Source organism: Tupaia chinensis, unplaced genomic scaffold (assembly GCF_000334495.1).
Source record: "Tupaia chinensis unplaced genomic scaffold, TupChi_1.0 Scaffold000477_1, whole genome shotgun sequence".
NCBI classification, from domain to species: domain Eukaryota; kingdom Metazoa; phylum Chordata; class Mammalia; order Scandentia; family Tupaiidae; genus Tupaia; species Tupaia belangeri.
The window spans coordinates 2,976,411-2,989,391 of record NW_006159986.1 but is presented as its reverse complement, the minus strand read 5'-3'; the positions used below and the strand labels follow the sequence as shown (position 1 = coordinate 2,989,391).

Sequence of the window (12,981 nt, the reverse complement as noted above, 5' to 3'; positions counted from 1 at the left end):
TGGGGTCACACAGGTCATATGTATGTAAAAGTGCATCAGGCTGGACACTTGGGACTTATACTTATGAAAAATATAACCAAAAAATGAGCCTTAGTGGGCCAGCAGATGGTGTGGAGGTTAAGGCAGCTGGATCCTACATGGCCAACTACACAGTTTGAGTTATGAACCTGGAAGCTTGAAAAATACACTGGGTGCATGTCCATGTGTGCCCAAAATCTCAAGAAGAGAATGGAGGAGAAGGGATTGTGGCATGATCATCCCCCTTGGTTGTGTCTGGGGGGCTGATTTATCACTTTCCATCTCTCTGGTGAATGCATACAGTGTGTAGCAAAAAAGAAAAAAAAGCCTTAGTATTGGACATAACTGGATTTGTATCTACCTATAAGGCTCGTTTCCCTCATGTGTGAAATGGGGATAAGTCAGACCCACCTCACTAGGCTGCCATAAAGATGAAACGAGATAGCAGGTGTACAGTACTTAGGCTCATGCCAGCATATGGTAAGGGCTCTGAGACTATTAGTTATAATGCCCAGGGTTGCTTCCTCTTCCTGTGCCTCAGTTTCTTCTGTTGTGTTCTATGGTTCTTAAGGTCCTGTAAGGTCCTTGTCACTGTGACTTCTGATGGTCTTGGATCTATTTCTTTTAGCCTCAATATAATACTTGCAAGGCAGTTGATTCTACAAGACCAAGCAAAGTTTGTCATCAGTGTCGTTGGGAGCTCTGGAGTAGACAAAATGCTAAGAAAGATGAGGAACATTCCAGTTAGGAGTTTGCAAGATGGAAAGAAGGGAGGCTGATGGCTGCAGTGACGCCCCCCTCCCCAAAGCACCCTTTCTTGGCAGAGTCCCTGGCAGATCTTCATGGTTCAGCCCCATTCTCATACTGGGCGGGGCTGAGAGTTTGCAGAAGTGAGCTCCTTAAGTAGAGAGGTGAATGAGGATTCAGCTGTCAAAAGGGTAGTCTTATGTAGAACACTGTTAGCTCTGAATCATCCCTTTTGTTAAGGATTTAAGAAAAGCCACCCCCAAAAGGCACAACCCACCCTGGAGAGTGTAGCTAACTGGGCTTGTGGGAAACAGAAGTGCAGTTGGCACCAAGTCAGAGGGTGGGGAGGGGAGGAGGGAAGATGTCCAGCCCCTGTGGAAGGTGTATAAAAGGTACCTGCTCTGAGGAAGAACCACAGTCCTCGGCCCAGGCCAAGCTACACTTGTGTCTGCACCTGCTCTCAACCTTCCTCTCACCATGAGCTGTCGCCTGCAGAGTTCTTCCGCCAGCTATGGAGGTGGCTTCGGAGGTGGCTCTTGCAAGCTGGGAGGAGGTCGCAGTATCTCTACCTGTTCAACCCGTTTTGTGTCTGGGGGATCAGCTGGGGGCTATGGGGCCGGCATGAGCTGTGGCTTTGGTGGAGGGGCTGGTAGTGGCTTTGGAGGTGGCTTTGGAGGTGGCTTTGGTGGAGGTTTTGGTTTCGGTGGTGGTTTTGGTGACTTCAGTGGTGGCGATGGTGGCCTCCTCTCTGGCAATGAGAAGATCACCATGCAGAACCTCAACGACCGCCTGGCTTCCTACCTGGACAAGGTGCGCGCTCTGGAGGAGGCCAACGCTGACCTGGAGGTGAAGATTCGTGACTGGCACCAGAAACAGAGCCCCACCAGCCCTGAGCGGGACTACAGCACTTATTACAAGACCATCGATGAGCTCCGGAGCAAGGTAAGCCTTGGAGGGCAAGGAAAACTCCTCAGTGCAGGGAAGAGCTCCCATGGCCAGAAGAAGCAGTGTCATAGGCTAGGACCAGGTGTGGATCAAATTTACACGCTTCTTTCAGGGGAAAATTCTAATCCTTTATTCCCAATGGTCTCTGCTCTCAAGGGATTTCTCATGTCACAACTCCCCGGATGCATTTTCTGACATGGTTCATTTTTATTGTTATTACTCATGCCATTTTTTCCTTCCTTTTTTACTGCTTTCTAAACAGTTATGTTATTACTGACTCCATCTCTATAATCCCGGCCTATTGAGTTATTTGGAAACATGACAGTTTTAAAAGCCACTAAGAATGACTAAAATTAGAACAGAGAAAGGGAGACATGTTCATTCATGGTTCTGGGGATAATTTTTTATTTTGTAGAGGACCCATTTAAATTGTATTCCCAGTTGGTGGTGAGCAACTGAGAGAGAAGGCAGCAGTGCTGAGCCTGGTTGCCCTCCATTTTGTGACACCAGCTTATAGGAACAGAAAGCCACCAGGCTATGCTGGGGGTCGGTTTTGAATACTTAGGAATATAAAAATTTGGACCAGAAATTCAAATAGATGGGGATAATTACCGATTTCCTCTATGCTGCTGGGAGTCCAGTTCCTTGAAGTTACCATAGAATATGGGGAGATACAGCTTTACTGACTATAAGGAGAAGACTCTCGAGACAGCTGCCTGGAGAAGTGGCTGTTCTCTGGCTGCTGAGGCATAGGTACCCAAGGAGTTTCTCAGCAGGATTGTCCCCTGAAATGCACATCCCAGATCTTCTCCATCATGCGCAGACAGGGAAGGCTAGAGGTACAGGACAGATTGAGAGGACCTGGTTCTACCCTCCATTTATAGAAGAGGAACCAAGACCCAGAGAGCAGTGCCTCTTTGTCCCAGCTCATGGGACACTTAGGATGCGGTGTCTGATGAGAACCCGGTCCTGCCCCTGTGTTTTCAGTTCTCCTCCCAAGCGCAAGGACCCTCTATACCTTTTTCTCCTGTATTTTGCAGATCCTGGCAGCCACCATTGACAACAACCGGGTTATCCTGGAGATTGACAATGCCAGGCTGGCTGCAGATGACTTCAGACTCAAGTGAGTATATTTCCCTCCTGCTGCCTGCGAAGAAGTCTCTTCTTTTAGACAAATGCTCATCCAATTAAGAAAACAGGAGCATCTTAGGAGCTCTGGGAGAAGTAGCAGAGTACACTGCAGGGGGAAGAAGGAGTGTCTAATATCATGTATGTCTTGCTTTTTTCAAAACAACAACAACAACAACAACAAAATTTAGGTATGAGAATGAGCTGACTCTGCGTCAGAGCGTGGAGGCCGACATCAACGGCCTGCGCAGGGTGCTGGACGAACTGACCCTGGCCAAGACGGATCTGGAGATGCAGATTGAGAGCCTGAATGAGGAATTGGCCTTCATGAAGAAGAACCATGAGGAGGTGAGGAGGGATTACAGGCTGGCCATGGACTGAGTGAGAAAAGGGAAGGTCTCTATTACAGCCAAACTTAAGCCACCACTGTGGGACCTGGAAGTGCTTTCCGGAACATTCTACCAGTTTTCAGAGCCAAGGAGAGAGAGGAAGAGGAGCTTCACACAGTTTTCTTTCCTATCCCCACAGGAAATGAAGGAGTTAAGCAACCAGGTGGTAGGCCAGGTCAATGTGGAGATGGACGCCACCCCAGGCATTGACCTGACCCGAGTGCTGGCTGAGATGAGGGAGCAGTACGAAGTCATGGCTGAGAAGAACCGCAGGGATGCTGAGGAATGGTTCCACAACAAGGTCCCTGCCCTTTTACTTCATGTAGCTGGGTGGTGCCAGACGGACACAGCCTCTTGGTCAGGGTCTTCTAGCTGAACTCCTCCTTTATCTTCTTCCTGCTTGAATTGCAGAGTGCAGAGTTGAACAAGGAGGTGACTTCCAGCACTGCCATGATTCAGACCAGCAAGACGGAGATCACTGAGCTCAGGAGGACGCTCCAGGGCCTGGAGATCGAGCTGCAGTCCCAGCTGAGCATGGTACACCTTCTGCCCCATGCCCAGGGGCCACACTTTCTAGGGCTCCCTCTGGTCTGGCTTCCTCCGTGACTTCTTCTCTGTCAACTCCTCCAGAAAGCCGGGCTGGAGAGCACAGTGGCAGAGACAGAGTGCCGCTACGCCCTGCAACTGCAGCAGATCCAGGGGCTCATCAGCAGCATTGAGGCGCAGCTGAGCGAGCTCCGCAGTGAGATGGAGTGCCAGAACCAGGAGTACAAGATGCTGCTGGACATCAAGACGCGGCTGGAGCAGGAGATCGCCACCTACCGCAGCCTGCTGGAGGGCCAGGATGCCAAGTAGGTCCTCCCTAGCCCTGTTCCTGGGAATGTGACCACAGGACCTGTTCCTGTCGGAGCAGACAGGGGTTTAGCCATCAGCCCCCTCACGTCAGAGAGGAGACCCCCTCCCCTGTCTAGCTTAAACAGTCTGGAAGAAGACCCAGGTGCAGAGCTCCACTCTTCTCCGGAATCAGACTGTGGGGAATTTCCTCAGGAGGCTGCAGGAGTGATACCTTTATACTTTCTAGTCTGGGCTTCTGAATTGGATTGGCAGAAACAGGACCATGGAGGGAACTTCTAATATTAGAAAAAAAAAAAACAAAACTAGCTTGTCTTCAGATCAGTCAAATTAAACCATTCATATGGTGATTTTGCTGTCTTTTGCAGAGACAGAGCCATCTGTGTGGGCTCAGGGAAGGGGCAGGGGTGGAGGTTGCTGAATGGGCCAGAGGGAGGACAAGGGAGGACAAGGCTTTCTGGCAAACACCTTGAAACTTGGGATGATAATGTCTCCTCTTGAGGGCTCTCAGACAGACAAGACAGGCAGGCAGACAGAGTCAGGCCTGGAGAGTACGGGATGCTGCGGCCCCTTGAGCTGGGGGCACAGCTAGGGAAAAGCATCCCACTCAGGGCCTGTGAATGACGAGTCACGCCCTCAGAAGCACAGGTGGGCACCTGTTCTCGGTCACCCTCTGCTCACAGCTACTCTCTATTCTCTTCCAGGATGACTGGCTTTCCCTCAGGAGGTAAGGAGACATCTCTGTGAGGGAGGTGGGCTCAGGCTTCTGTTCACTGCTGGGATGGGGGTGCCTCGTCAGTGCTGGGGTCCGATGTGCAGAGTGAAGGGTGGGGTGAAGGGTGGAGGGGTGGAAGTGGTCATTTGCTTATTAATTTTCCTTTTGAAACAGTTGGCTCTGCCCCATAGAGCTCTTTGCTCTCTTGCGGGAAGTTATCTTTGGGGCCAATAAGAGTCCCCACAACCTGACTAATAAGAGTGTGGGAGTCCTCTTGGGGGAACCCAGCCTTCCCCAGCCTGAGTGTCTCTGCCTCTCTGTTTCTCAGTAACCGGCACCATCAGCTCCTCTTCTACGGTTTCCGCTTCTACTAATGTCACCTCCGGTAGCCGCACTGTGGAAACCCGTAGGCCTTAAGTCTGCCCGGAACCTCTGCATTCTATCTGCAGCACACAACGGAGAAGACAGGAGACCGAGGAGATGGGATGGTTCCTGCAGGGGAGAGGAGGGGCCTCAGGATGTGAGGCTCAATCCCTCTTCTCCCAGGGACCCCCTTCCCCGGGCCGCTCCGAGAGCCCTTCCTGACCTTCTCTCCCACTCTGCTTCCTCTCCTCCCTAACCTGATTGCTCTTTAATTTCTCAACTTCTCTGCTAAAAAAGAAAAGACAAGTCAATAAAGTTTTCTGCCTTTTTGCAACCATAATTTGACTCTGGCCTGGTTTCTGAGGGTGGGCCCTGCTAAGGCCTTGATTTTTAGGGCTGGGTCAGGCAGGTGTGGTTGGCTGAGCAGCTAACCGGGGCCAGGATGGGCCCAGGGAGCTTCCCATCTATGAAGGACACAAGGCACGTGGTCAGCTGATCATGTGGGGTAGTAGTGACTAGCAGAGACACAGAGGGCTCACAGATCATGTGGCCCAGTAAACCTAGACACATAGAACACACTCAGGGTGAGCGAACCAGTATGTAGCCCCATGGGATGGCATCATAAAGGCAGAGAGGGGGTGGTAGCAGAGTCAGGTGATGGAGAAGTGTGGGGACAAGGCCCAGAGGGCTCTGGGGCAGGCTGCAAGGGGCCAATGAAGCAGCAATCTGGGGAGAAGGAGGCTCAGGACAGTTGACACAGCCTGGGTTTACTGCAGAGAACACTCCTTTTGGGCTGATGGCTCCAGTCCTGCTGTCCTTGCTGACCACGGTCAGCCTGCACCAACATCCTCTCACCCACTTCTCTCTGCACTCTGATCTCTCTCAGTCCCTCCATGCCCCAACCATACTGCAGCCTCCCTGCTCCGCTTACTCCTTGCATACTGGCTTCTCCCGGGGACCTGGCAAGCCTGAGCTTCTCTTTTTCCTCTTCGTTCTCCCCTTGGACCATGCTGGCAATGACCCTGGCTACAATGGCCCACATGCCTGACCACTCCCAAGTCCCATTCTCCAGAGAGGCCCCTCGTAGCTTCAGATGCTTGCACCCAGCTGTGCACCAGACTGTACCTCCTCAAATTCACACGCCCCGAGGAACTCGAGGGTTCTTCCAGATCTGCTCCTTCCTTGTCCCCATCCCAGAGGATCTAGAAACCCAAGCCAGGAGTCTGGGAGTCCTCTCAGCTTCCTCTCTCTAAAAGCTTTAATGTTCTCCTGGTCCTGACTGTCTGGGTGTGTCCACAGCCTCTCTGCATCCAGTTTGAGTTTCTCCTTCACTTTGTTTCACACTCCAGCTGGGGCAATTGTTGAAACTGCGTCTTCCTCCCAGCTTAGAGATGCCTCAATAGCTCCCATGGCCAACAAGGAATACCAGTTCCTTACTGCCCAATAGATCCCTGTGGTCTGGCCTCTGCATACCTCTCTCCAGCTATGGCTCCTATACTAGTCTTTCCAGCCCATCCCCAAATCCTGCCACCCTAAAAGTGCTGTCAGTGAAGCAGTCAGGAGGCTGAGCGCTCTGGGGCCTTCATTCAATGAGTAACTTCATCTGATAAGGCCTTCCTCTCCCCTTTTTCTCTGTATCCCCATCATTTTTTTTTTTTTTTGGGACAGAGAGGTTTTTTCTGTAAGGCACGTGTGCTTGCCAGAAAGGCAGAGAGAGACAGAGAGACAGAAAGCAAGAAATCACCGCCCCCCACCCCCAGCAGGGATGGCTATGTTGCAATCCCTTCTCTTTCATTCTCCTTTCAGGATCTGGGCCACACACGCACCCATTCCTGGTGTGAGTTTAAGCCTCTGGGTCCGGGACTTGAACTGCGGTCCACTACATGGGAGTCCAGCAACATAGCCATTATGCCACCTGCTGGTCCCTTGTACCCCCATCTTTATTTTATTGGAGACAATCAGCTTTTATTTGAAATTCAGACTGAGACAGACATGCCTCCTCCATAGCACCTGGCTGGTTGGGGGCACTCCTAGGTATTACAACTCCAGCATTGGCAGTGTGCTCTGGGGACAGGGCTGTGTCTCCGTATTGTAGGGCCTATGGCTTAGGCAATGCTTATTAATGGAAGAGACGGATGAAGGAACTGGGAAGTGCTTCTCAGATGACATTGGACTTTTGTCATGGGGTTTTAGGCCTGATGGTTGGTGGAGCTTTGGCACTTTGGCCGTCTGCCCTGTTTTCCTGCCCCCCTCATGCCCCCCTCCCTTCCCTTCTGCAGCCTTTCCATAGATGAATTCTCATTCATCATCTTTCTTCTCTTTCTCTACACTAAGCCAACTCCTGGGCTATGTCTGACATGCCTGGACCAGCTTGCCACACCAGAAGAAATGTGCCTACCCTTTCTGGAATGAGAGATTTCAGCTCCCATCCAGGCCCTGCCCACCCTTCACTGCAGAACAAGGTGGGGTTCAGTTCAAGTTCATGTGTCCGGGGACCAGCAGTTAGCATAATGGCTATGTCGCTGGACTCCCATGTAGTCGACCGTAGTTCGAGTCCCGGACCCAGTGGCTTAAACTCACGCCGGGTATGTGTGTTTGCATGCCCAAGATCCCAAGAGGAGAATGGAGGAGAAGGGATTGCAGCGTGGCCATCCCCAGAGCACACTGCCAATGCTGGAGCTGTAATACCTAGGAGTGCCCCCAACCAGCCAGGTGCTATGGAGGAGGCATGTCTGTCTCAGTCTGAATTTCAAATAAAAGCTGATTGTCTCCAATAAAATAAAGATGGGGGTACAAGGGACCAGCAGGTGGCATAATGGCTATGTTGCTGGACTCCCATGTAGTGGACCACAGTTCAAGTCCCGGACCCAGTGGCTTAAATTCACACCAGGCATGGGTGCGTGTGTGGCCCAGATCCTGAAAGGAGAATGAAAGAGAAGGGATTGCAGCATAGCCATCTCTGCTGGGGGGAGAGGGGGTAATTTCTTGCTTCCTGTCTCTCTGTCTCGCTCTGTCTTTCTGGCGAGCGCATGTGCCTTATAGCAAAAATCTCTCCAAAAAAAAGGAAAAAAAAAGTTCATATGTCCAGAGCTGTGCTATGGACTAAGGCATCACAGAGGACATTGGCCCTACTCCCCAAACCCGTGTGCTTTCCTAGTTCGCCTATTTAGTCAGCAGCTCTTAAAGAGTGCCCGCTGTATAGCAGGCACTGTCTTGGGTCCTAGAGAAAAGAGCCAAATAAAAGGCAACCTCTGTCTTCAAGGAGTTCAGGGACCAGCAGGGAGGTAGGAGGAGCCAGCACACCAATACACTATTACAGCCTTCAAGGCTCAGCTCAGGTCTCTCTGCTCGCTGAGAGTCTTCTCCGGCCCCCAGTGCTGAAGGCCATCCCTGTAGTGATTGGAGCCACACTGACCTGGTCTGCATCCAGGCTGTGCCACTCACTGCATCTGTCACCCTGTGCCGGTTACCTCACCTCCTGGTCTTCCCAACTTCATCTGCTAAGTGCTACCTCCCTCGCAGGTCATTAAAACCAAGTGCTTAGAACAGCCCTTGACACACAGGAAGTGCTCAGTGAACATTTCCTCTGGTCATGACCTTTCTGGTTCTCTTTACTAACCCCCGACTTCCTTCAGGGCAGGGATACTTTCATCATCATCATTGTCATACTCAGGAGTTCAGTAACTGTATTGAGTGGAGGAGAGGGGATGAATAAATGCAGGCTATGGGACATGAGAGAGGTAAGTGAGAGCACTGCACTGAGGGTGCAAGAAAAGGAGTCCCTACCCCAGCCTGAGAGTGGCCGGGTCCTTAAAATGAGTCACCTATGACTGGTCCTAGGCACCTGGGGTCCAGATGCCAGGCTGTGCTAGGCGTAGGGCAGACCCTAGCCCTGAGATTCCGGCCAAGGTGATGCAGAGTGGCCCTCTCCTTTTCTCAGCTGGCATTGGGAAACTCCATGGAGTAGCCCCCATGTAGAGTAGTCAGTCACTCATGTAGAAGAATAAAATGAGCTAGACTCAGGCCTACTGGGGATTCCGGCCTGGGGACTTTTTACCCAGGGAAGACATTAAGGAGCTGGGACCCACTTGAGGACCTCTGTGGCCCCATCAGGAGCCCAGGGAGAAGCAGGCTAAGAACAGATGTCTCTGCCAAAGCCAAAGCCAACTCAGCCTTCTTGAGCTGGGAGAAAGGGTGTGAGGGCTAGAGAATGGGGAATCCTCCCTTCTGTCTAGTATGCCATTGCATCCCCTTAGTCCTCTGCATGGGGCAGCCATTCAGGGGAGGGCGTATTTCTCGGGCCTGCTGGGCCAGTACTGCCCCTCTGTGGGGTGACTCTGGTGCCATGCCCATCCCAGGCTCACATCACTGCTTGCTGGTGCTGCAGCAATGAGGAAGCAGCCCTGTCCCATCGCCAGTGTCCGGCTGATCTCTGCCTTTGTGAGTGAGTGTATGCTGATGCAAGAGGTGCCAGAATAAAGGGGATGATGATAAAGGGGAGCACGAGTCTGTTTCTAGCACCTCATGCTCTACCAACCTCCTTTTCACCTTTTATTTCATTTCGTCTTTGTAATAGCTTCATGAGTTGGAGCTGTTGTGCCCATTGTACACCTAGAAAGACTGAGACCCAGGCTGGGTAAGTGACCCACCTAGTGTGTTGGCTGGGATCCATGGTTCTAACAGGTCCAAGTTGTGGCTAGTCCTTTGTAAGGTTGAGTGTTCATCTCCAGGAATCTGGGGGAGAAATGAGGCTTTCTCCTGGACTATGTTTAGGCGACAAAGGAATCAACCTTGGAAGGTTCCTGTGGTATCCTGGTGCCCCCGAGCCAGGTCAGGTTCCAGAGGGAAGAGAGCCTGATGCCTAGCAAATGCTCTCACAGGTGGCTGAATGTCGTGCTTTCTGTGTGGCTCCTGTACGCTTCATTCTCCTCCTCATCTGGAGCAGGGGACACCTCTCTGCAAGTCCTTGATGTAATGAAGGGTCAGGGCCTCTCTGCCCCTCCCACCCCCCAAGGCATTGTCTGTCCTGCCTGGGTCCTGCAGGGGGCAGGTTCACTCCACAAAGCAGGTCAGTGCCTCTGGTTGCCTGCAGGGACACAGTGTGGAGGGGCCGGGCCCCTAGGTTCTAGTTAGGTCTGGTCCCAACACAGGGCTCTGTCCCACTCAGCATTGTGTTAGGCAACTGGGCATCCGATGAGTAGGGCATTTCTGAGGGCAGAGTATCTATCCTCAGAGGACCAAGAGTGTCTGGCCCTTCCTGGCAGGAGGCATCACACTGTCCCTAACAAGGGAAGCCGGGGATGAGACCAGAAAGCATTGTCATGGCAGGGCTGTGAGTGGATGGAACGTGAAGACACACTGTCCCAGCTTTGCCCAAGGCAGTCCAAACTCTTTCTTCCTCCTGCCTGGGTCAGTGCACCTGAGGGCTGCCTGGGCACCTCCCCTCTTTTGGGTGGCCTCCCCGGGGCTGTTGGTGGCTAGCATGAGCAGGATACGTGGGTTGCCTCCCTCTGAGTAGCTCCTCTGTGGGGCTCTCAAAGGGCTGGGCACACTTCACATTCTTCGTTCCCCTGTGGAGTTTGGGGAGGATAGATGGGTGGATAGGTGCTGCTGAGACTCGTACAGGTACCTGTTGGGGAGTATGTGGGGGAGTTGGCCAAAAGCTGGTATCGTTCTTCTGGCCCTTTTTTATGAACGGTCATAATGACTCTGTGGCTTCTTTCATCCAAGAACCTCAGACCAGTTTGAAAGTAAAATCCACAGTATACAGGGTCAAATCCACATGTAAAGCATGGCTAATTACAGCCTGGAGCCCACAGCCTGGTTTGTAGCCATGCTGTTGTTAGTGGGAAGAGAGTCAGATCTACACCACACCAGCCCCTGTAAATGCAAGCTATGGGACCCAATCAAACAGGGTGCCTAGGAAATTCACTTTATGATTCAGTTAAATGATGCTTGAATTAAGGGGGACGCGGGACGCTGAACTGCCTGCTCTTTCCTCCCAGTGGGCCTGGCCATGCATCTGCCACAAATCACAGGTTCCCTAAGCACATTGCGGAGAGAACTGACGCTCTGGAATTCTTCAGACCATAAAAGCTGGGTGGGGGGAGTCAGGGATTCGGTGGATCTGAGCAGGACATGGACTCTTCCAGATGGGAGCTGTTGGCCAGTGTGGCTGTGCAGGAAGAGCTGGCCCTAGGCAGAAGGCAATGGGCCCTCGGATGTGGTCAGCACGAGCACTGGAGAGGTATGGCTTAAGATGGGGGTCAAGTGGCTCTCTGGGAATTACCATGACTGGAGCAGTTTGGGGCAGAATCTTGAAGCCCTGACCAATTGCCCCAACCACATCCCAGAGATGGAGAGAAGGGAGGAAATATATTCGTATTTTGGAGAAGATGAGATCTCTGGGGCAATTTTGGGCCTGGTAAAGTGGGAGGTCTAGTCAGGGTATAGTTGAGGCCTGATGGGGTTTGGTTGGCATGTTAGGAAGCTGGACGCCTTGCAGAACCCTCAGTCTCAGGAGGAGCCACTGTTCAGGGCAATGGCCATTACTCGTCAGCTCTCCTGAAGACCCCTGGAGGGGCAGCTGGGGAGCAGGGAAAGACCTCCTGGGTCATTTTGTGTGTGTTCACACTGTCCCAAGCTTGGTGAGGCTGGACAGCAGGGTAGGTGAAAGTTTGGGACATGGGACAGGGGAGCAGGAAATGGAGCAGAGAGATTAGGAAGGTCTGAGTCACTCTGTGAGGCAGCTGCCATCAGGGTGGAATGCCACTGAGATGGCCAGGACAAGAGGGAGGACAACGTCCCCCATGTTTCCAAGTATTGCTCCCTGGGCCAGTCAGGACAAAAATGGCAGCCACTGAGAGTGGGTCATAAGGGGACGAAAAAGGCACAATTTTCCAAGGGAAGCCCCAGAGACCTGTCCAGAGACCTGCCAGTCATGGGGCCAGAGGGGAGGAGGGAAGGAACCCCTGTATCTTGTCTGGCCAAAACCAGTGATGCTTTCTTACTGAGGGCTGTCAGATAAAGCAAAGGACACCAGTTACACTGGCATGGCAGATAAACAACAAACCATTTTTAGTACGAGTAGCTTCCAAATATTGCATACATTTTTATTTGCTAAGTCAGGCAACCCTATTCTAACCAGGGCTGTGAATGGCCCTATCTTCCATGATCAAAACTGAGTAAGACCTTTCCTGGAATCTTTGGAAACATTGAGTTGGTGGTTAGAAATGTCTTAGTTATAAGTTGTTTTCATTCTATAATGCCTTCTTTGGCTTTGTGTACTTGTTACTGCATGTCTGTACTAGACTTTAACATGAGCCAGCAGCAGATTTGGCACTACTTAGTGATGTGGTTATTTGACACAGAAGATACAGTAATTATGTTTTCAGGGGAGGGGCCTGGAGTCCCAGGTGATTTGCTGCTTGAAGAAATCTCTCATTGGAAGGAAAAAGCTGTTGTGTGGGTCAGGTGTAGGTTTCCCAGTATTTTGGGTGAGTGTTGGTTGGGAATTGAAGAGGTTGAGATATGGGAGCTATATATTGTTGGTGTCTCTTATTGTGGGAAACTCTCCAGAACTTGTGTAAATGGACCTCAAGGATGGAACAGGCTGTAGGAGAAAACTAGAAGGATGAAGCCTAACCCTGCAGGCTGAGCTAAGACAGATGGCCGTTGGCCTCCTTGAACCCTTTATTCCATTTCGTGCCCAATTGTGGGTGGCCTGGCTACCCCCTAGACTACTGCCCAGCCTGCTTCTCAGCCATCTTTGGGGTCCCAAGTTGATGGTGGACAGCATGTTCTGACCAAAGCCTAGAGAAGAAG

General features: G+C 51.7%; 1 protein-coding gene across 1 annotated transcript; it reads left to right on the top strand.

The window, feature by feature from the left end:
* The first annotated feature begins 1,242 nt into the window (after nucleotides 1-1,242).
* KRT13 (keratin 13) lies at nucleotides 1,243-4,082 on the top strand. The gene is made up of 6 exons (XM_027774771.1): nucleotides 1,243-1,707; nucleotides 2,751-2,833; nucleotides 3,030-3,186; nucleotides 3,367-3,528; nucleotides 3,639-3,764; nucleotides 3,858-4,082. Exons 1-6 carry the CDS (start codon nucleotides 1,243-1,245, stop codon nucleotides 4,080-4,082), a joined length of 1,218 nt encoding a protein of 405 aa, XP_027630572.1.
* The last annotated feature ends 8,899 nt before the right edge of the window (nucleotides 4,083-12,981 follow it).